Below are 23,383 nucleotides of genomic sequence, written 5' to 3' on the forward strand. Positions count from 1 at the left end.
CATACACAAACAAACAAAATCACAATTTATGGCAAATGCCACTCGCTTACCTGACTTATGTCACTCGTCCAGGCAGCTTTCTCCTGACGTGAAGGTGCCAACAGGACTACAGTGAATGGGGCAGCATCAGGAGGCTCCACTACTATTTTAAAATCTAGATGTCCAAACACTTGTCCAGAACCTTTGGCTTCAACACATGCAAACCAACCAATTAGATGTGAATATAAAAATATGTGTGATAGCTACTTTCACAGACTTCTGGTAATACGATGGATGTCCGTTGAAGTCCAGAATCTTATTTCAGCAACATGGCACTTCTTAGGCAAGGGGAAGCCTTTACTAAGCTCATAAGTAGACAAAAAAGCTGAGGTCAGCAGGTTACTCAGGACTAGGATCTCTGCCTCCTACTCATTTCCTCTTTTCTTTTTTTGAAATTGCCATAATCTACAGAATTCCAACAACTCTCTAATTTAATTCCTTTTCTGCCTTCCACTGAAAAGTCACTATCGTGAGACAAATTCAATAAAATGTGAATTCCCAAAGATGGTTTTAACGAAGCTCACAGGTTAAATGATTCAACAGAACTTTTCATATATAAACGACTTCAGGGAGTTTATTCTCAGCATCTCTCCTGCCTCCTTAAGCAGCTCGCCTTAGCTATAAGTAAATAAAAACTATAAGACCCTTTTATTCTACCATAATTCTAAGAGATAGAATGTGACTTACAGTCATCATCACTTGCATCGGGCTCCTCAATCAAAGTACATTCTATTAGAGAGAGAACCCCACCTGTCTGGAAACAAACCAATTTTTCATTAAGAGGCTGACAGTCTTGCATAAGTTGGGAAGCTCAGATACATAAACCTTATATTCAAATTGTCACAGAAGAAAGCATAGCAATTCTGCATCACAAATAATTTTTCATAGATTCCAAAACTACAGTTAGCTGTATAAAAGTAATTAAACACACTGAATTTCATGATTCTTCTGCACCAACTGCCTCTCACTCCCAGGGTTTATAAATTTAGCAAGTCAGCCTACAGGAGACTAGATGGCACCTTGAGAGTGAATGCAGCTAGACCCACCAACCAGGAAGTGCTTTAAGCAGCAGAAAGCCATCATCCTGGTGTTGGATAATAGTTGTTAGGTACTAATAACAAAAGGTATAGATAGGTACTTTTTCTATAAAGGGCCAGACAGTAAATCATTTAGGCTTTACAAGCCATATCTCTATCGCAACTATTCAAATCTGCCATTTTAAAAGCATGAAAGCAGCCAGACAATATATAAACAAATGAGCATGGCTCTGTTCCAATAAAACTTTATTAACAGGCAGCAGGCTGTGGGCCATGGTTTGCTGACTCTTGGTATAGAGCAAGATAAAATAGGATTTAGCAAATATTCTATCAATATACTGCAGTGATTTAATAAGATTTTTGTAGCTCAGTAGTCATCAACTAGTAATTTTTTCTAGGTTATGATTTTAATTGCACTTCTTTATGGAAATGGACACTGAAATTTCTATTTTTTGGATTCGATTAACAACAAAGTACATGCCAGGCTTAACAACTGTACATTACCTCACTATGCAATTGTGACAATCTGGGTTTTATGATACTGGATATGGGAAAGCCATAATTAAATCAATCTCAATCCCTCTTAAGTGCATGGAACATAAATGGAATAGTCACATAAAACCCATACCTTGAGCAGATGCAGCTTTCCTCCTGAACTTCTTGTACAAATTAAAAAGTGTTTTGTAAATAAGAAGCACTGTCTTTCTCCTTCCTTTTTCAAAGACAGTGAACCCAGGCGAACTTTACTAAGTTTCCCCCTCTCAACAGAAGGTACTTGAATAAGAGAACCTGGTGATCACAAAAGTGAAGAATACACAGCAATTAAAATTTTTTCAAGTGAGAGCTATTCTTGATGCAATAAACTCTAGGACCTGTTTCCCAAGATACCAAGGATTTATTTGATGCGCCATTGGAAGTAAATCCTCTACACTCTGAGCAGAAGAGAGAATGTATTGTGTTTTAAGGGCCTAACTAATTCTCACTATTTTTTGATTTATTGATTTCAGAGAGAGAAAGGGAGAGGGAGAGAGAGCAAGCAGCAGAGCAGCAGAGAGAGGGAGAGAGAGAATCCCAAGCAGGTTCCACACTGTCTACCCAGAGCCCAACTCGAGGCTCGATCCCATGGGCTGTGAGATCATGACCTGAGCTCATATCAAGAGTTGGATGCTTAACCAACTGAGCCGCTCAGTCACCCCTAATTCCTACTATTTTTATAAAACATTTCAGACTTGATTATTTACTAATAAACTGTAAAATAAATTTGAAAGAAAGCCAAACTGAATTCAGAGAACAAGGCACTTGTGTCATCTGTCCCTCGGTGATCTTATCTCAATCAATTTAAGAATAAGATACATGGGGTGCCTGGATGGCTCAGCCCGTTAAGCGTCTGACTTCGGCTCAGGTCATGATCTCATGGTTCGCAAGTTCGAGGCCAGTGTCACGCTCTGTGCTGACAGCTGAGAGCCTGGAGCCTGCTTGGGGTTCTGTGTCTCCCTCTCTCTCTGCCCCTCTCCTGCTTGTGCTCTGTCTCTCTGTCCTTCTCTCTCAAAAACAAATAAAAAATATTTTAAAAAATTTTTTAAAGAAATTAAAAAAAGAACAAGATATATACTGTATAATTGCATATAGTAATAAAATAACATAGTGAAAAGAAGATAGAATTTATTCTTCCTGAGGCACTGTAGGTAGACAAATAACATAATACAAAAATAAAATTTACACTGCATGTATATTATAAAAATAAACAAATTAAACAATTCAATGCAACTTAGTTAATTTTTAAAGGGCAGCTATTTCAGATTATATTTAAATTATGTGTGATAAAAATTTTGTGGAATTTAAATGGAAAAGAACTCATAAAGTCTATACCCAGAACATTCCCGTGAACAAAACAGTCTTCTATTCAATGTGAGAATCTCTACATAGATTTTATACAAGTTCATCCTAATAATGACCTCCCCACAAAATAAAATTCCAATCTAAGTTAGACAGCAAACCAAAACAAACACTAGGAAAGATTCTTGTCAATACCTTGACTTCTGAAATAGTGATATTACTGAGTCAGCGATATTACTACGATTTGTTCAATCTACCACTACTCAAAATGCAGCCTTACAAAGACACATATCAGTCTCATAAGAACCGTTAACTGCATATTCAACCCTTAAATATTAACAGGGGTCAGCACTAAAAAATGAGACTGCAGGCAACCTCATTTCCTCTTCATACATTTTCTGCATTTCCTCATTTTTTTTTTTAATGGTCACAGATTCCTTTGATAAGTGGGGAAAGCCCCACTAAAGTTGTTCGTATACGTAAAATGGTAAAACTATGACTGTGGGTCACAAAATGTTCACGTTAGCATATGAATACTCCAAACAGCATCTACTTTTTAACAGAGCTGAAGGTGGGGAGGTGGGTAGATGAGGAGCAAACCTCCGTGTGCAGATTCCATCTCCTCAGGTGAGTGTTTAGGTGGGACTGCTAGACAGAGGCACAGTAGGCAGCTATTTGGGGGCCTACAGAACAGCATGGAAGTAGTCCTGGGGAAGGCTGTGGGCCCTGGGAACAAAGGGTAGGAGAAGGCTTGACTCCACCAAAGGGAACGGGCAAGGGGAGAGCGAAGGAAGGAGGTGAGGCAGGTGGGAGCAAGCTGTCAGAGAGCGCGGGCAGCAAGTAATTAAATTTGAAGAGCAGAGGAGGGGTGGGGAGAGCAAAAGGCAGACTGCCTAGATAAGTAAATGAGTAACAGCAGAAGGACTGCACTCATGGGGCTCACGGGGCAGAATCAAAGCCAGAGGAGCTCTTTCGGAGGACCTGGTTAGCCCCTGATTTCACAGAAGGGAAAACTGAGGCCTGAGGGGCTGAGCAGCCGTCACCTGAGTGAGCCACGCTGCCAAGAGATGGCAGTGGATTCAGCAACATAAACAATGACACCTGGAAAGGGATCGGATAGGAAAAGACAGTCCGTTGTAGCTTTGCCATGGGGGGTCGTGAGATCAGCTAGGGCAGAGTGAAAGACTGGAGCTGAAGACAAATAAATGTCCTGGTGGATAAACAGGTTCAGGAGTCATTTTCAGAAAGGTTATAACCAAGTTTATGAAGATTCAATATAATGTGTCGTTAAGTGTTCTAGCATTTAATGATTTTGCAGATCAGAAATTACAGAATACATGTTTGCTCATATATTAGTAATACTGTGGATTAAAACTTTGAGGTAAAAAAAAATAAACATTTCCTTGTGAACGATACACTAATATGTTTAATCGATAACCGTTCATCCTGTATATTCAGCCTACACAGAAGTCTATATGTCAGAATTAAAAGTGAGGGATTTCAACACTATTTTCGGTTTATAAAATAATCATATTGGGAAAAACATGTTAAGTGGACTTTTTTTATATTTCATTTTATCTTTGACCTGGTGTTTCAATACAACTCTAAGACTTGAAGATTCCTCTCTAGTTAGTAAAAATTAAAGGAATAGTTTGTATTAGTAATTCCTCAATATCAGACCATTGCTATGACACAGTTCCTTGTGTCTCTCTCACAATAATTGGGGTCAATTTACAACAAAACTTGTGTTATTTCAATCACTAAATTCCCAAAGAATGGCATTCAGGACTAATGCCCTTATTCTTCATTCCACCCAGTGTGAAAAGGAATGATGAGCAACTTCCAGGTTACTGGGTTAGGCATTTGAGAAAGTACAAATATTTGTGGACCCCATGTTACAACTCCAAAGAACACTGCTACCCTAAAAGGACATGACTGTGAGTCGGGGAATAGTTAAGGTATCACAGAGGTCCGAGACTCATTCTCAATGCATTTCACTCTGAATTCAGTAACCTTCACTTAATTATCCTGGTTCACATTTCCACAAGACATTGGCTATGCATAATGGGTTTTCGGCAAAATGTCAATTTAGAGTGCCTCATCTTCTACTAAATGTTCATATATATTTCATGTTATTGAAAAACAGAAACTCATTCCAAAATTTAGATCTTGGTTTTTAAATTTATGTCATACTCTCACAGGCACTGGTTTAAATGCTTTTGTGGGTATCAGCTCATTAAATTTTCACCACGACCCTAAAATCTAGGTGCTATTAACTCCAACTTAAGGAGAGGAAACTGGGACAAAGAAAAGTTAAATAAATTGCTCAATATCCTACAGCAAGGAGATGGTGGAGGCAAAATTTGACCTCCAGCGACATGGCTATACTGTCTTCCTATTACTGTTTCAGACTCTTACACTTTAGTTCAACAAACTTTGAGTAGATTTTGGAACATAAATGACATTATCAGACTACATTGCGATACAGTCCTTTGCATCCTGCTCATCAACTGTTTAATGATTAGCATCAATTTACAATAAAACCTCTGTTACTTTAATCACTAAATTCCCATAGATTGACATTCAAGATTATCTGATGCCCCTATTCTAAGGAGGCTTTTCCGACGTCCTGGGCGACTTATTTTTTCTAGTCCTCAGAATAAACATTCATTTAAGGTTGAAACCACACATATATTTGTGCATATGCACACATGTACACACACAAATACAGACACACTGCAACATACCTCATACTATCCCTAAAAGTAAATAACACAAATACTAGCAGACAATTAGAGATAATTTGTAGTCCATTTCATAGGAAATGGAATCCATCAAAGTTTAAAAGGATAAAAAACCCACCTCGATGGGTTTAAAAGTCTGTTAAGGGTATGTAGTAAAAATGATAATAGGAGCAACCAAAGCAAAACAATGGAAACTTCCCAAATTATATGTAATTGGATTACTTTCTACTTTTGGATTAAGGTCTGTTTTTTTAAAGCCAACTTTATTGAATAATTCCTAAACACACTAACAACCAAAAATACAAAAAAAAATACTGTAAAGGCAAATCATTATATCAACATCAATACAATAATAACATCAGCTGTATTAATAGCTAACAGAAGTGCTTTAAACATGTGGCAAAGAAAAAGCAATAAATAACATCTGGACATGAATCAAAGGCAGAGGTGGCTCCTGAGTATTTTTCCTCCGGGTGCACTGAAAAAAATGACTTATTCAATATCTTCAACCTTCTAGCGTTTTTCATTATAGATGTTTTTTTCAAACTTAGATAAGAGCAGTCTCAGTTTATAGAAATAAATTACGATGTATCATACTTTTCAATCAAAAGCCCTTTCAGAAATAGAATACTAGTTACAGAAACATTTATTTGCATTCTCGCATATTAAAAAGCTCCAGTCAATTAGTATTTTTTCAGTGAATTCCAAATGCAAGAAAAATACAAAATAAGACATCTAACAATCAAAACTGCAATTCAACAAGTAATTCAATTTAATCCAATGCCCATCTTTCAGGTATCTATAATGGAAAACAACAGATAAGGCAGGAGAGAATTCGTAAACACTGCCCTTCAGAGTTACAATTACTGGCAGAGACAGGCGTGCAAACATGTACCTACAATACACAAGAGGACGAAATACATGCATCGGGAGCAAGGGGCACGAAACCAGGAGGAAGGTAAATCCATTCTAACTGGAGGGAAGGGGAGAGAAAGATGAGGGAAACATTGTAAAAGGCTCTCTAAGAGGTGTCTGACCTGAGCCTGGAAGGCCAAGCAGACCTTCGATAGGCACGGAAGGGATGGAAAAGGGCATTCCCAGGCCCCAGGCTGGGGAAAGCACACGTGAAGGCACACAGGCAGGCAAGTGCCAGGAAGGCAGAAAGCCAATATGGGAACACAGTCTCTGCGGAGGAATACAGGGGGAATTAGGAAGGCCTGATGTTGTTAGCATTATATTCCACTATATTTAAAGGAAAATTAGTATCAGAAGCCAAAAACTGAGAAAAGTTATCATTTCTTAAAATAAACTTCCAAACTTTAACATATGTGTACTTTCTCTCTTTATAAATAAATAATGGAAAATAGAACAGCACGTGTTAAACTTTTTTAAGTATTCCGTGCAAAAATTTATGTGCACAGCACAAGTAACGTCTTATTTGATGAGGTAAAAAAAAATTTTAAGCAGCACATTTTGGCAGGCAACGGAAATGCAAATATCTTCAAATGTTATTGGCACATTCTGAACAAAAACTACATTAAAGGTTAATCCTAGTTCCAAAATCTATGTGTCACTGCTCACCAAGTTCAAAATCATAAATGTGTGCCATGCATTGTCTCAAATCAATTCCGTGGGGCATGGTCCCTTCCCTCAGAACACTTAAGCACTTAAAAAAAGAACTCTGGATGAGGTTTACTCCGTGCACTCTGCAATGAGGGCCCTGGAGGGAGGGACACTGTTAGGCTGTTGCTTCTCCAAAGCTTCTGGCACAAATATCTTCAACACTTCAAAAGCTTAATATACTGGGTGATGCTCGGAAAGCACACATCCCACAAACAAGATACATGCACCATTACCAAAGCGTGTCAGGGGTCAACAGACATTTCGTTTGACAACTGGAGTTGCCAACTGAATCAAATCATATCATGGGGGGCTGATCCAGAAGTGCTGATGAAGAATGGGAACAAGAGACAGCTGTTTTCACTTCGGACATTGTCCCCACCACTATGTGAAAGGGCTTTGAGCAGTGCAAGTTTCTCTTGGGCCTTTGCCTGTATATCGTCGCCACCTGGCACTGCCACTCTCATCGGCCAGACCGATCTGTCCTCCTTGGAGCTGTAGAGAATGTCTGGTCCACTGAGGAGGAGAGTCCAGTCAGAATGTAACTTACTGTCCCACTCGTGCTTTACTATTATTGTGTTGCTGTTTTTCATGGCCCCTGAAAAGAAACAGCACAAAGGTGGGCCTCAACCACAGCCTCGGTCAAGGCCACGGAGGTGTCCTGCATGAACAGTATCAATCACACAGCTACATCAGAGCTGCTCCAAAATGGTTTCCGGGATCTGGCAATGATAATGTGTAAGTCGCAGAGATGACTAAGACAGTGGGTCTACCAAACAAGGACTTACCTTGGCGGATAAAAGTTTGGCTGGTGTCCAGCAAAATATCACAACCCTCTACGATCATTCTTTCTATGGCAAGGTTCTTCCTTATGTTTTCAGTGTCACTCACTTCATCATGCATTATCCTATAGACACAGCACAGACAGATCACAGTAAGAGATATTTTCTGTAGCCCTAGCAGGTATGCAAAGAATAGCTCCCTCTGGGAAGTTCAGTTTTGACTTGCATCAGTATAAAAGAGACTGTGGGGAGAGCAGACTTCCAGGCCTCAACAAGCCATGACCCAAACCAAAGCCAGTGTACATGATTCTAAATGACAAGCGGGTCACAAACCAATGAATACCCTGGGGAATGCAACAGGAAAGCAAAGTATTATTTTATGAACAGCAACCTTCATTGAAATTAGGATGCCATTTGTTAGAGGTAGAGCAAATTAGAGGACCTTATACCATTTATTCCATATAAGCTAAAGGAACACAGATGTAAATAATTCCTTGAAACACTGAAAAGTCACTGAAAAATGCAAAATATACATTCTCTAGCTTCTTGCCAAATATGAACACAAGGATTCCAATAAAGGTCGTTTTCCTATTATCCTGAAAGAAACATAAACCCAAATACAGCTATAATCTCAATTATATAAATTCACATGCTATAAAAACATTTTCAACAATATATATTTTTCTTGGTTAAAATTAACATGTATTCTGATTCAGTGCCATCTGAAGAGCTAGCATTTAATATTCAGGTGAATCTGAGAAGCTGGTCTGTGTCTTGCTTCTTGTTACCTGGACATATATATTAGGTTTCCACAGAGACTAACTTGCTGCTTTCTCTAATCAAGCCTTTATTATGAGTTCTCCACATACCTGGACAGTTCCTCTAGTTTTGACTTAGCAAACTCCAGACTTTTCCTTTCCACATGCTCATGGGGTGTATGAGCTAGGAGTTCGTGAAGTGTGATGATATACCTGGGGATCTAAATGCAAAGGCCAGCATGAGCAAGAGGTCAGGATGAACAACACTGGGACACTCTCTACTGTGCCATCATCATGTCTGAGAAACTCATCTCTACCTTTACAGTTTTGAAACAAAGTATACTTCAAACCACACACACACACACACACACACACACACACACACACACTTCACCAAGAGCACAAAAAAAGAGTAACAAAATATTATGTTCCAGAGAAACAATTGTTTCTTTAGGTTTTTTAATATAATCATATATTTCTTAATCACAACTTTTGAAAATTGGTTCATGAAAATTGGTTCATAAAGCTATAATCAAATCACAAGAATCTGTATTTTAGGTATATTTGTTCACAAATTTTTTTTAAATTTGGAATCCTACTGCAATATTCTGTTTAAGAATTAAAACTTGGGAGGAGAAGATATGTTCACCTTTATTACATTCTCATCCTACTTTACCTTAATTCATTCTTCTAGCAATAAAAAGTATTGTTTAATTAGATTATTTACTTGTAGTTTTGCTTATAGATAAACTATCTGAATTCTGTCAAAGGCAGAAACTCCACCAGGCCTATGAAGATGTTAATAGAACATAGTAGAGTTTTAATTAAAGTTATAGTGATTCTACCTATTTATTTATTTTAATTTTTATTTATTTTTGAGATCATGAGAGAGACAGAGCACGAGTGGGGGAAGGGTAGAGAGACAGGGGAAACACAGAATCTGAAGCAGGCTCCAGCTGTCAGCTGTCCAGAACCCAAAGCAGGCTGAGCTGTCAGCACAGAGCCTGAAGCGGGGCTCGAACCCACAAACCATGAGATCATGACCTGAGCCGAAGTCATATGCCTAACTGACTCAGCCACCTAGGTACCCCTCTACATATTTGTTTTTTACTGGCTTACAAACTAAAATCTTTTAGAAAGCTGGGGCAGTGGGCTTAATTATAATACCAACACACATGAACAACAGGCACCATAACCCCACCTGCTATGGGTCAGATTGAAGCTCAAGGTTTGCACGTACACCTAAACCTCCAGCAACAAAAGGGGAATTTGCCCATTTTACACAGATAAGGAAACAAAGTGTGAAGAGGTCTGGTAACTTGCCCAAGGTGGTGTCACAGCAAATGACGGAGCCAGCCATGATCATGGTGGCTCTGACCAATGCAGGAACCCACGGGGTCTCTTCTCTGGGGCCTGAGGTCTCTCTAGGCCCTTGAAAGGCCTTCTAAGAATGAAGAAAGTGAAACAGCCTCCCAGGGTACTATGGCTAGCTCCTTCCGTCCAGTCCTGAGGTGCTGGCAGCTCTGCCCACGGATCTGCTGTTGCTCTTGTGCATGTGGTGGCCTTCACCGGGTTACTTACTGATGTTTACTGAGGGCCCATGTTTCGGCATGAGCACAAAGGGCAGTGCCACAGCACACACACGGCTCTGCAGCTGATATTCTGAGATCAGGTCCTAAGGAATGTCATCATATTAAGGTTTTGGAACTTCAGACAGACTCCTGATAGGAGGGAGACCCCTCCCCTGTAAGACACATGGAGGGCACTTTCTGCCTCTCCATTCCATAAACTTCTCCTGGTAAAGGCTCTTGGGATACATACACTTTCAAATATCCCTTCTGCACAGTGCCAAGATGGATAACAGTTTGCCTCTAAGTCAGTAGTTCTATAAGAAAATCAAGGCAATCAACAGCTAATGTACTAAATTTTTCATAACAAAGAAGGTAGGAGTGGGAGAGCCTGACGCTTATAATGCATGCACTGAAAACCCACAAAACTAAGTTTAGTCAATAGCTTCAGGATCCTCCCCCATTAATTAAATCTATTTTAGAGAGCTCCTTGGCTAAGGTTCAAGTAGATAGATCTGAAATTCAGAAGCCGGTCCTTTCTACTTTCTGGTATAGGAACAAACAAGCCTGAAACTGCCAAAAAGCAGGGAAAGGACATTCTGCAGAGAAGTGGATGGCTCTCCAAAGAGCTCGTGTGTATATTCAAGAGCTGATTATAAATCTGTCCCCCCCAAACCCAAGAATCACAGTAAGTACTGTCTAGATGAATCATAATGCTCTTCTCAACTATGGAACAATACTTGTCACTTTATAGACATTAATTAGCCGGCTTGCCAATTACAGTAAATAGGTGGCTAGAGCCGCAAAAGGCTACTTTCCGGAGAACATCTAACAGCACTGTTCTTGTCAGGGGCAGATTTCATGATTGGCTTACCTATGGACTTATGAGCAGCTGAAGCCAATTTAAACAGTACCAGTCGAGCCACTGCCTTTGCTAATTAAAAATTACATTAATGACTACATTATTTTCCACAACAAATTTCTTGGCAACACTTGGACTATTTGTCTGATGGTTAAATTGGGGATAAATTAACTGCATCATCCAAATTCAACAATTCCTCTATGTTTCCATAGCTCAACATAGAATATCAACAGCAGCAAATGACTTACTTGACAAAGGGCCCAGTAAAAGGTCTACACATACACAGGCTAAAAGCTCCAATCACCTCTCCTCCTCTGTGCCTAACCCCTGCCCCCATATCTAGACTCAAGAAAAAGTCTGGTCAGAGGTCCCTTGGTAGCATGAACTAGCATGCAGAGGGAAGTAGAAACAGCTAGACCCTCCAAGGAAGCAAATGTTTTCACGACTATGTCACCTCATTTTTGAAAGAACCAAGAGGGAACAAGAGGGATAGAATGAACTCAGTAAGAGAAAACCTCCAAGCTTCTAGAAAGTGCAATTTCCCCTTCAGTGGTCCATAGGGTCACTCCTAGGGAGAAGGCAGAAGGAAGAGACACCAAGCAAACAAGACAAAGAAGAGGCACCAAGGAGAATGAGGCTCTTAGGTAGCACACTCTGATAGCTTCCTCTCTTGATCTATCCAGAATAGTGACAGGGCAGCAAAGAGATTAAGAGCTGTTCTTTCAGTTTACACAGCTTGCAGTTTGGACCAATTTTGGCTAAATTCTTCAACTCTGAGGCTTCTCCTAGAAAAATGGCTCTCCTAAGCTGAGACCTTTGGTTACCCTGGTCTGTAAAAAGCCAGAGAACCTCAACATTTGACCCTTCAGCTAAATTGTAGGGTTTCGGGCCACCAGTCTCAGGATGTGGGTTCCTAGACAAACACCAGGCTCCTTGCACCACCATTGTGTGATCCCCCCAGGATCACAGCCAGATAGCTAGAGCTCTGGGAGACAACTGGAGATCAGGTCCTCAATTTTAAGAGTAAGAAACAGAGATTTAGATTGGTTCAATTATTTTCCTGAATGCTATGACTGAAGAGTGAGCAAGACATCCAGGTCTCCTCAAGATTCGTAGTCCGATGGTCCTTTCCTGACATTGTAGGAATTCCTTGGGGTCAATCAAAATGCCAAGCCATTATTATTGGGCTTAAACTCCAGGGAAAAGGAGAGAGGGTGACAGAAGTGCATCTCAGCATTTTCAAGAAATCCAAAGGGTTTTCCAAGGCCCTACATTCGACTGTGTTTGGACACCTCCCCTACAGATCAAGTGCGGTTCTGTCTGTTGCTTTAAAACCCTGAGAAAATGACACCAAAGGGAAATTAAATAGCCCGTGGGAAGGCATTAGTGCACTGTCAGAAAGGGAGCTAGGTGCCTCCCAGAATGTTCCATGTGTCTTTCACAATCATTTCTTTGAATATGCACCTGAAATCGAGTTGCTGAAAAGACACAGTTTAGGGATTGTAATCATAATCTGGAGGTAACTGCCAAAGACACAGACAGAATCTCAGAACACTGCATTATATAAAACTTGTTTCACTATAAATAAAAGCTTAAATTATAATTTTTATAAGGTTAAAAAAAGCAACTTTTTGTTTTTGCTTTGAAGTTTTTCTTGTAAAATATTTCTTCAGAGAGGCAAAAAGTTCAAACAATTCAGTTCCATGAAAAAAAACACAACACCATTATAAAGTTTCACTATATTTAAGTTGTTTCAAATACATCCTTTTGGTTTTTAAAAAATCTTGCTAAACCTCTGTGGTGACTTCCATGATTTCAAAAAGGATTGACAAACTTTAGGACAAACAATTATGAACCAGAGCAACATTTCTTTCTCAGGCTACAAAATGGTCAGCCAGGGTCAGCAATGCCTGCGCAGGGGGACAAAACTCTCTGCAGAAGCCCTAACACACATGATTAGGAGAATCGGTTTACCACATGACAATCTGGAGGCCTGGCCAGAAGCCCCATAAATTCCACAATAAGAACACTCATTGCCTTTCCAAAAGAGCAGAATCAACACTTTTCAAAGGAACAAGAGATTCAATTCACATTTGGGCCTCCTCTGTTCTCACTCAAGGACTCTTAACGGTAAAGCTCTAGATACAGGTAAGAACACAAGTATGTTTGATCCCTCCGGGTGCTCTAACTCCCAAAAGTAAATGTCATGACAAGCCCCAGCCTCAATTCAGCAACCTGACTAGGGGCCAAGAGTCCCCAGGTCTAGCCAGTGCCTCCAGACCCTATATTTTCATAGCCTCTGTGACCCAGAATGTCCTCTTTTTGCTATCCGGAGCTCCAGACAAACTCAAGACCAACTTCAACAGCAATTGTAACAGGGAGGGGAGGATGGGAAGGAAAACAAAGACTTTCCCAGCAGTCACTCCACCCCTCAGGAGCCTTTTATGCCACCAGCATATACTGGAACGTTTGCACAGCATCCTATTTCTGTAAACCTGATAATATTTTTAAACATGCTGGAGGAGGAGACTCCATGGAAGAAGTCTGTGTGGAATCTTTCTGTAAAGAGAAAACTGTGCTACTTTTCAAAAACCATTCCTGATTTAATTGCTTCAAAAATGCCTGGTTTAAAAAAAAAAATGCCTGCTTTTCTCCCATATGCTACACAGAGGGAAAATGTGTGGCATAAATTTGTTTCTCTCAGGGTCAAGCTCAGGACAGTTGATGCACATTTGCCATAATTCCACATGGGGCATACTTAAACTTGTCACTCACGTCACCCTATGTTTCAGTACCACCAAACTGGAACCGATGACTTATAAAATGCATCCCAGATGACTTACCTGGAACATTGGATAGGTCAAGAATGTTTCCAGCATCCTCCCCTCACACGCGGGGTTGGCTTCGTACTGTTTTAAGAGTTTGTCGAAATCTCGGTTTTGCTTACAATTGGCAAGCACTTGGAGGCTGTACTGGTGATTACGCACAAATTCTTGATAAATGTTCAACATGGGGAGCAAAATATCAAACAGATCAGCTGTAAAAAAGAAGTAAACATGGCAGTTTTTCTTGGTCCTTGGTAAGTTATCTAAAACAAGGAGAGACTGTGTTCACTCAGTGGAAATGGCACAGAGTGGCTCCCAGCATCATGTGTCACACGTGCACAGGGCCCCCATCCAGATGCTTGAATGACTGATTTGGTAGAATGCATGGGGGCAGGGGGAAGGGGGTGCACAGAGCCCAACTCTAGCCCCAAATGAACAATGACAGGCCAGGAGAAAGGGCTGAGAGGGCAATAAAACGGATTCCCAGTGCCTAAGGAAGCTCCCAGGTCAAGAGGGAAATTCAGACAGGTTAGGCTGACTAATGTTGAAGTTATTTTGCTTTAATTGTAGACATATTAAGAGAAAATCTTTTATCTCTAAAGCATGCACTTACCTAAAATTAAGGTAGGCCAGTTTGCTATCCTTGCCTTCAGTCCTTGATGAAATATTTCATGAAGAAACATAATTGTTTCACTATAAAAAATTGAAAAATAATATAATCTAGTCACTTCTTTGTCAAAGAAGTCCACTGAGTCCTTAAAGCCTTAATAAATACATGATTTACATGCCTCCCAGGGCCTCCAAATTGTATACACAATAATAACATGGATTATACTAGCCCTCATAAACCAATTTGTCTTTCAAACGATCTCGAAAATTCTGAGCTAGGCTTCAACTACTGGAAGACAGTAAACACCAAATCACTGGCATATAACCCTCTTCATTATGTTTGATAGCAACATCTTTCTACTGTTAGGATCTAACACTTCAACTGATAATCAAAAAATTAGTTATGATCCTTTTTCTCTTCAGTTTGATTCTAGATGATAACTAAGGGAAAAGACTCCCTCTTTCACTAAAATGAGTTTTGACAGGAAAGAGGGGAAAAGAATCCACAGCAAAGATTTGGCAGAAATCTACCATAACCACTCCTAAGACGCCCAAGATGGAAATGTAAAAGAATCCTCTAAAAAGGACTAAACCTACACAGAGATGCTATAAGGAGAACTATGCATAGAGATCCAAATCTCTACAAGGTTCAAGAAGAGCAGCTACCAAAGTAACTTTTGCTTTCTCCTCATTACAATTAATTCATTGGATTGAGCCTCTAAAGCCTTTTCTGAACTAGCACATCCTACACAATCAAATACATAATTATTCATGTAAGGGAGATATTCTGGTTTGTTGTAAGTCAAATTCAATTACAATAAACATCAATGGGAAATCCTTAACTTTTTCCAAATGGTCCATGAAACAAAATACATATGGCTTGAAGATGATAATTTGTTTTTCATTTATAGCAATTTTAACTAAGCAGTGTTTGTTGTTCAAGGATTTCAACCAAATCTAGTTTGGCAGATATTGGGGGTTTTTTAGTATTTTTTTATTTTTTAACATTTTTATTTATTTTTGAGAGACAGAAAGAGATGGAACACTAGTGGGGTAAGGGCAGACAGAGAGGGAGACACAGAATCTGAAGCAGGCTCCAGCTCTGAGCTGTCAGCACAGAGCCTGACAAGAGACTCGAGCCCACAAACTGTGAGATCATGACCTGAGCCAAAGTCTGACACTCAACCGACTGAGCCACCAGGCGCCCTTAGTTTGGTAGATACTGTATGTTAGTCTTTCAACCTCCTTTCTATTCTCCTTTTAAGTGGACATGATGGAGAGCTACAGCTAAACTTCCCAGACTGCCTTGCAAATGAGGCTCTGAATGTAAATTCAGTTCCACCAGTTGCACCAATAGGTGCACCTGGTAAGACATGGAAAGTAGGAGAGGCCATCTGCCTATTGCTGAAAATCAGTCATGAAGATGTGAGTGTTTCAGGGGCAATTTCAGCACCCAGCTTCGGTGTTCTAGTTTCTAGGCAACAGCTTCCTAGACCTGAGAGGCAGATATGGTGGCAATGGCAGTGGCTGTAGTTTCCTAACTTCTGAATCACATCTACAGTGCTGTGCTCTTGAACTCAAAGCTCCAGGGGAGCAGCTCCCTGGCTTTGCTCTTCCAGCTCTTCCAAAGAATTGTATAAGCAGTGAAAATGTCTGCATAACTTAAGAGAAAATTACACAGTAATTTTGTCCTTAAACGTCCTTTGTCCTTAAAATGTCCTTAAATGCAGGCTGGGAGGTGGACGAAATAAAGGAGATTAAGAGCACACTTCTTGTGTTGAGCACTGAATGATGTACAGAATTATTGAGTCATTACACTGCACATCTGAAACTAATATAGCACTGTATGTCAACTAAACTTCAATAATAAAATAAAATAAAACAAAGTAAAAAAAAATAAATGCATTAAAAAGCCTAATTCTTTAAAAAGCCAAATTAAAATATATTGCAGTAACTTTTTGTTCTTTTTCTTTTAAAAAAAATTTGTTTGACTAGAGTTGATACATAGTATTACATTACCTTCAGGTGTACAACTTAGTGATCTAACAAGTTTATACCTTATACTATGCTCACCACAAGTATAACTACAGTATGTCCCATTACATCATTATTACAATACAAGTGACTGTATTCCTTATGCTCTGCCTTTTATTCCCATGACTTCTTCATCCCATAACTGGAGGCCTGTATCTCCCTCTCTCCCCTTCACCCATCTTGCCCAACTCCTCAACCCTCATCTGGCAACCACCAGTTTATTCTCTGTATTTATGGGTCCAATTCTGCTTTTTGTTTATTTATTTATTTTTAGATCCCACTAATGACTGCAATCATATGTGTATTTGTTTTTCTTAGTCTAACGTGTTTCAAGAAGCGCGACAGGTTCCAGGGCCATCCACACTCCCTCCGATGACACAAAGTCATCCCTTTCTATGACTTTGTAATATTTGATGATATTTGACAGTTTTTGATGTTTTCATGTTGTTTTTACTTTTGAAGCATGTAAATTTCTTTAAAAACAAATAAATGTATTCAAAATAAATAAATAAGTAAACAGATGAATTAAAAAATAAATAATTTTTAAGTAAAGCACCCAGGCACTCCCTTTCTCCCCTTCTCCTCTTCCCTTGTTTATTTTTTCCATAGTGCTCATCACCATATAATATACTACATATTTCACTTATTTACTATTCATTGTCTTCCCACATCAAAATTTAAGTTACATGAATGCAAGGATTTCTTCTTTGTTCACTGATGAACACTCAGCAGGAAGGACACTATAAATATTTATTGAGCAAATAAATTTGCTAGAGATTCTCAGGCCCCCTGTTAGTTTTTCTTCTTCCTAAAGTATGTCTGTATAAATTACATGTAAAGACCCATTACTCACTCCATCTCCCTCAGCTTATGAAGATTATCTTTCCCAACACACACACGCCTACACAATGACAAGAAAACATATGTCACACAAAGAAAAGACGCAGAAAACTAAATGCCATGATTCAAGATAAAGACATGTAAACTCACACAAATAATGAAACACAAATGATAGCTTTCTTATTTTTAATATCATAAGCTCATAAAGGTGAACTTATGATTCCTATTCTTTTAAGAGTAAAGTAAAAATTCTTTTAAGAAATAGAAATGGGTTTTTCACATGACTCTTTGATTTACACCAAGACAAACCTGTTGAGAAAAATGCTGCTGACATCATCATGGCTGATGGGAGGCTTCTTGGAGCTGGCCGCCATTCGCAGGGGCCGGAGGAAGCCATTGACCAGGATGTAGAGCTGGTGAACATACTCCGACTCAGCTTCAACCATGGTGAACACAATCTGGTTTCTCTTCCTCATGCTTTCAGCATGAGGAGAACAAATGTAATCCTGCACAATGGTCTTCCATTTCCTTCTACACAACCATCCTCTCATGAAGCTCTGAACCTACAGAACAACAACAGAAAGAATCTCAGGGAGGTGTGAGGCTGTCTTTGAATAAGGCTGTCAGTAAGGGTTTTCATTCCACGCCATATAAAACACTACTTTTTTGTTACAGCGCTAATCGTCCCATCACTAGAGTAAATTGTGGCAGGCTTTTCCAGATAGCAGAAAAAATAGGATTTAAAAATAACATTTTTCTCAGTGTCACAAGTTTCTTCCATATCTTAAGCTCTTTAAGACTGCCAATATGCTAGTATCCAAAATCTATAAGGAGCTCACCAAACTCCACACCCGAAAAACAAATAACCCAGTGAAGAAATGGGCAGAAAACATGAATAGACACTTCTTTAAAGAAGACATCCGGGTGGCCAACAGGCACATGAAAAGATGCTCAACGTCGCTCCTTATCAGGGAAATACAAATCAAAACCACACTCAGATATCACCTCACGCCAGTCAGAGTGGCCAAAATGAAAAAATCAGGAGACACTAGATGCTGGAGAGGATGTGGAGGAACGGGAACCCTCTTGCACTGTTGGTGGGAATGCAAATTGGTGCAGCCGCTCTGGAAAGCAGTGGGGAGGTTCCTCAGAAAATTAAAAATAGACCTACCCTATGACCCAGCAATAGCACTGCTAGGAATTTACCCAAGGGATACAGGAGTACTGATGCATAGGGGCACCTGTACCCCAATGTTTATAGCAGCACTCTCAACAATAGCCAAATTATGGAAAGAGCCTAAATGTCCATCAACTGATGAATGGATAAAGAAATTGTGGTTTATATACACAATGGAGTACTATGTGGCAATGAGAAAGAACGAAATATGGCCCTTTGTAGCAACGTGGATGGAACTGGAGAGTGTGATGCTAAGTGAAATAAGCCATACAGAGAAAGACAGATTCCATATGTTTTCACTCTTATGTGGATCCTGAGAAACTTAACAGAAACCCATGGAGGAGGGGAAGGAAAAAAAAAAAAGAGGTTAGAGTGGGAGAGAGCCAAAGCATAAGAGACTGTTAAAAACTGAGAAAAAACTGAGGGTTGATGGGGGGTGGGAGGGAGGGGAGGGTGGGTGATGGGTATTGAGGAGGGCACCTTTTGGGATGAGCACTGGGTGTTGTATGGAAACCAATTGGACAATAAATTTCATATATTGAAAAAAAAATATTAACGTTCACAACAACAACAACAACAACAAAAATAAAATAAAATAAAAAAGACTGCCAATATGGACACCGAATGTGATAATATTACATAATTAGTTATTAACATGTTAATAAAGAAATACATTGAAGGTTTATTCTTTAACAATATAAAATCGGATACTAAAAATTTTTAATTGTGTTAAAAAAGCACATAACATAAAATTTACCATCTTAACCATTTTTAAGTGTATAGTTAGTTCAGTAGTGTTAAATATTTCACATTGTTGCATAACAGATTTCCAGAACTTCATCTTGCAAAACTGATACTCTATACCTACTGAACAACTCCCCACTTTTCCCTTCCCTCAGCCCCTGCTACCCACTATTTTACTTTCTGTTGCTGTGAATTTAACCACTTTATTTATTTTTTTTTCAACGTTTTTTATTTATTTTTGGGACAGAGAGAGACAGAGCATGAACGGGGGAGGGGCAGAGAGAGAGGGAGACACAGAATCGGACACAGGCTCCAGGCTCCGAGCCATCAGCCCAGAGCCCGACGCGGGGCTCGAACTCACGGACCGCGAGATCGTGACCTGGCTGAAGTCGGACGCTTAACCGACTGCGCCACCCAGGCGCCCCTGAATTTAACCACTTTAGATAGCTCATGTAAGTAGAATCACACAGTATCTATCTTTTTGTGACTGGTTAATTTCACTTAGTATACTGTCCTCAAGGATCATCCATGTTGTACCATGTGCTAGGATTTCCTCCCTGCTTACGGCTGAATAATATTCCATTGTATGTATATTTTGTTTATCCATTCATCTGCTGATAGATATTAGAGTTGCTTCCAACTCTCAGCAATTGTGAATAATGCTGCAGTGATCATGGGAGTGCAAATATCTCTTCCAGATCCTGTTTTCAATTCTTTTGGATCTATACCCAGGAGTGGAAATGCTGGATCATGTGATAGCTCTATTTTTAATTTTTTGAGGAATGACCGTACTGCTTTCCACAGCAGTTGAACCACTCCACAATCCTACCAACAGTGCACAAAGGTTCCAATTTCTCAACATCCTTATCGACACTTAGTTTTTTTTTTTTTATGGTAGTCATCCTAATGGGTGTGTGGTGACGTGACACTGTGGTTTTGATTTCTATTTCGCTGATGTTTAGTGATATTGAGCAGCTTTTCATATGTATATGACTTCTCCAAAGATCACATGTATATTATTTCATCTTTGGAGAAATGTCCGTTGCCCATTTTTAAATCAGGGTATTTGATTTGTTGTTATTGAGGGTTTTTTTACGAAGCTTAAAAAAAAATAAGTGTTAGACATCAGCTCATCCGACCCCTTCTGTTTGTAGATGAGTAAACGAAATTTCATGGTAAGTCACAAAGGAACGATGCAATGAGAGTTGGCATTCTTTAACCTGCTTTTTGTTAACTCTAAGGATTCTCCCTCAGCCACACGGTGAAAACACATGTGAATGATTTGCAATGGAGATTATTTTGTGAAAAGAAACATGAAATATAATTAAAAATCGATTCTGTAGACAACATGATAGCCTCTAAAATTGATCTGTATTCCCTAGGTATGATTTGAAAAATAACAGACAAACCTGTACGTTTTAGCCAACAAATATTTACTAAACATCTTTCAAGTGTCCAGGTAAATGCTGGGGGCTAACCAGAAAGGTGCATGTCATAATCCTTAACCCCAAGGCTGAGCACTAACCTGCTGGGTAACTTTGAACTCCAGTCCTCTATTTTCTCACCTACAAAATAATGGACCAAAAAAAATCTGAAGTGCTTGCTAAATATAAAACAGTTATATGATTATTTATTAGGGTGTGTCATAGCTAAGTGGCAGATTCAGCCACAAAGCAGGTTGCAAATCCATATATGATTGACAGCATTAAATGACTACCAAATCTCTTTTTAGTATTATTGTTATCTAGTCAACATATTCTTACACTCCTTATTGTTTCCCTACTATTTCACCCATATGGACTAAATTGTCATGTATTTAAACAACTGCTCTTCTGTTGCAATGTTTAAAATTCTTTCATTTACCTACCAATGTTGTCATCATACTATCAGTGTTAATGCAGGCATTCACACAGCTGTGATGCTTCAAACAATAAAAATTAGCCACATTTTAATAGAATTATGTGGGGGAATTTATATGCACATTATCTGGAGAAATCTAATGGAAACCTTCTTTGTCATATAATAAATTTCAATTTTTGGTTCCTTGAAGATAAAAAATTATGTTGATATTTGCCAAATCAGAATAGAGAAACTAATTCATTTAAAACACTTTTTGCCACACAGACATTAGAATGACTGGGCTATAAAGCACAATAGAATTAATTTCAAAGCTTACTTAACAAGTTCAAAAATATATTTTTTAATTGCTTCTACTGAGAAACAGGAAAGTAGAAAGTGTAAAAAGCATTTATTTTATCACTATTCTTCCATTTAACAGAAATATTTTCAAAAATCACCTTAATGAAATTTTGTGTTAAACACAATCTTTCTGTTTACTTAGTCAGGTGTTGCCTGCTGAGCTGGTGTACTTTTCATACTAACAGACCAGTTTCTACAAAAAAAAAAAAAAAAAAAATCCTGAAAACTGTACTTCACTCATCTCTTTGTTTATAGACAACTTCATACTACTAAAAGGCAAGAGCATTAATCTTGTAACAATAACATAAACTCAATTCAATTCAGAATGTTTTGAATTCTAAGAAATTAATGATGGTATTTCACTTTTTATTCCTTAAAAACTGAAAACACTTCAATTTAGTTCTTAGAAGCATTTCTGTATCAAACTCTGAGCAATGTTTCAAGTTTTGTTACAACTAAAGGGGAATAATTATGTAGCATAGAAAAGACAAGAATAAGAAAAACATTAAGATGAAATAAAGATTTGAAGGTATATATCCATAAAAAAAAGTTCTATAACTGTGAAGCTTTTCACATAATGGTCACAAAGCTAAGTAGATGATTTACACAAGCAAATTAAGATAATAGAACTCAAAACCTAAAATGACATAAATCAAATACAGTAGACCAGAGTGAGTACCAGTGTCTGTTTAACTGCAAAAGTTGTACACAGGAGCACCTGGGTGGCTCAGTCGGTTAAGCGGCCAACTTCGGCTCAGGTCATGATCTCGCGGTCATGCCCCGCATCAGGCTCTGTGCTGACAGCTCAGAACCTGGAGCCTGCTTTGGATTCTGTGTCTTCCTCTCTCTCTGCCCCTCCCCTGCTCATGCTCTATCTCTCTGTCTCTCAAAAATAAATGAACATTAAAACAAATTTTTTTTTAAGTTGTACACAGGAATAAGTGACAGTTTAGTAAGAAGATCTGTTGATCGTGTGGATGTTAAACAAGAAAGTAATAATGATAATAAAACAGAAATCTGAGATGTATTTAGTTAATAGTCTCACATGTTCAAAAAAAATCCTTTCTAAATAAGCACTGAAATCTAAAGCTAAAAGAAATGTTTTTAAAATGTCACTTAAAAATACTCCCCTATACAGACAACGGAAACCAATTTGACAGTAAATTTCATATTTAAAAAAATAAATTAAAAAAAATACTCCCCTAGGGGCATCTGGGTGGCTCAGTCAGTTAAACATCTGACTCTTTTTTTTTTTAATGTTTGTTTGTTTGTTTTGAGAGAGAGATAACACAAGCAGGGGGAGGGGCAAAAAGAGAGGGAGAAAGAGAATCCCAAGCAGGGCTCGATCTGACAAACCAGGAGATCACAACCCAATCTGAAATCAAGAAGGGACACTCAACCAACTGAGCCACCCAGGCGCCCCAAGCCGCCCACTCTTGATTTCAGCTCAGGTCATGATCAAGCTCCTGAGATCAAGCTCCATGTTACGCTCCATGCTAAGCGTGGCATCTGCTTGGGATTCTCTCTCTTCCTCTCCCTCTGCCCCTCCCTGTCTCACATGCATCTGCACACATGTACTCTCTCTCCCAAAAAACTAAATAAACATGAAAAAAATACTCCCCTAAAATATGAAAATAGCACAAAATCAGGAGGTTCTACAGCACTTACTAACCCAACTTAAGAACACTATTGTCTTAATGTCTGGTTTT

At 38.9% G+C, this 23,383-nt stretch overlaps 1 protein-coding gene across 2 annotated transcripts in view; it reads right to left on the bottom strand.

Annotated features, from left to right (window-relative positions):
- The window catches only part of RASGRF2 (Ras protein specific guanine nucleotide releasing factor 2), a 245,496-nt gene that overhangs the window by 122,569 nt on the left and 99,544 nt on the right, over positions 1–23,383 (bottom strand). For both annotated transcript variants that reach the window (XM_058728352.1, XM_058728343.1), the window contains exons 5-12: positions 17,864–18,117; positions 14,685–14,764; positions 14,090–14,283; positions 8,928–9,037; positions 8,065–8,183; positions 1,705–1,865; positions 727–793; positions 51–187 (exon numbers count right to left, since the gene is read on the bottom strand). In XM_058728352.1, coding sequence (XP_058584335.1) covers positions 51–187; positions 727–793; positions 1,705–1,865; positions 8,065–8,183; positions 8,928–9,037; positions 14,090–14,283; positions 14,685–14,764; positions 17,864–18,117 — 1,122 coding nt within the window. The remainder of the gene's footprint in view (positions 1–50; positions 188–726; positions 794–1,704; positions 1,866–8,064; positions 8,184–8,927; positions 9,038–14,089; positions 14,284–14,684; positions 14,765–17,863; positions 18,118–23,383) is intronic.

This window comes from Neofelis nebulosa, chromosome 1, assembly GCF_028018385.1.
Source record: "Neofelis nebulosa isolate mNeoNeb1 chromosome 1, mNeoNeb1.pri, whole genome shotgun sequence".
Taxonomy (NCBI): Eukaryota; Metazoa; Chordata; class Mammalia; order Carnivora; family Felidae; genus Neofelis; species Neofelis nebulosa.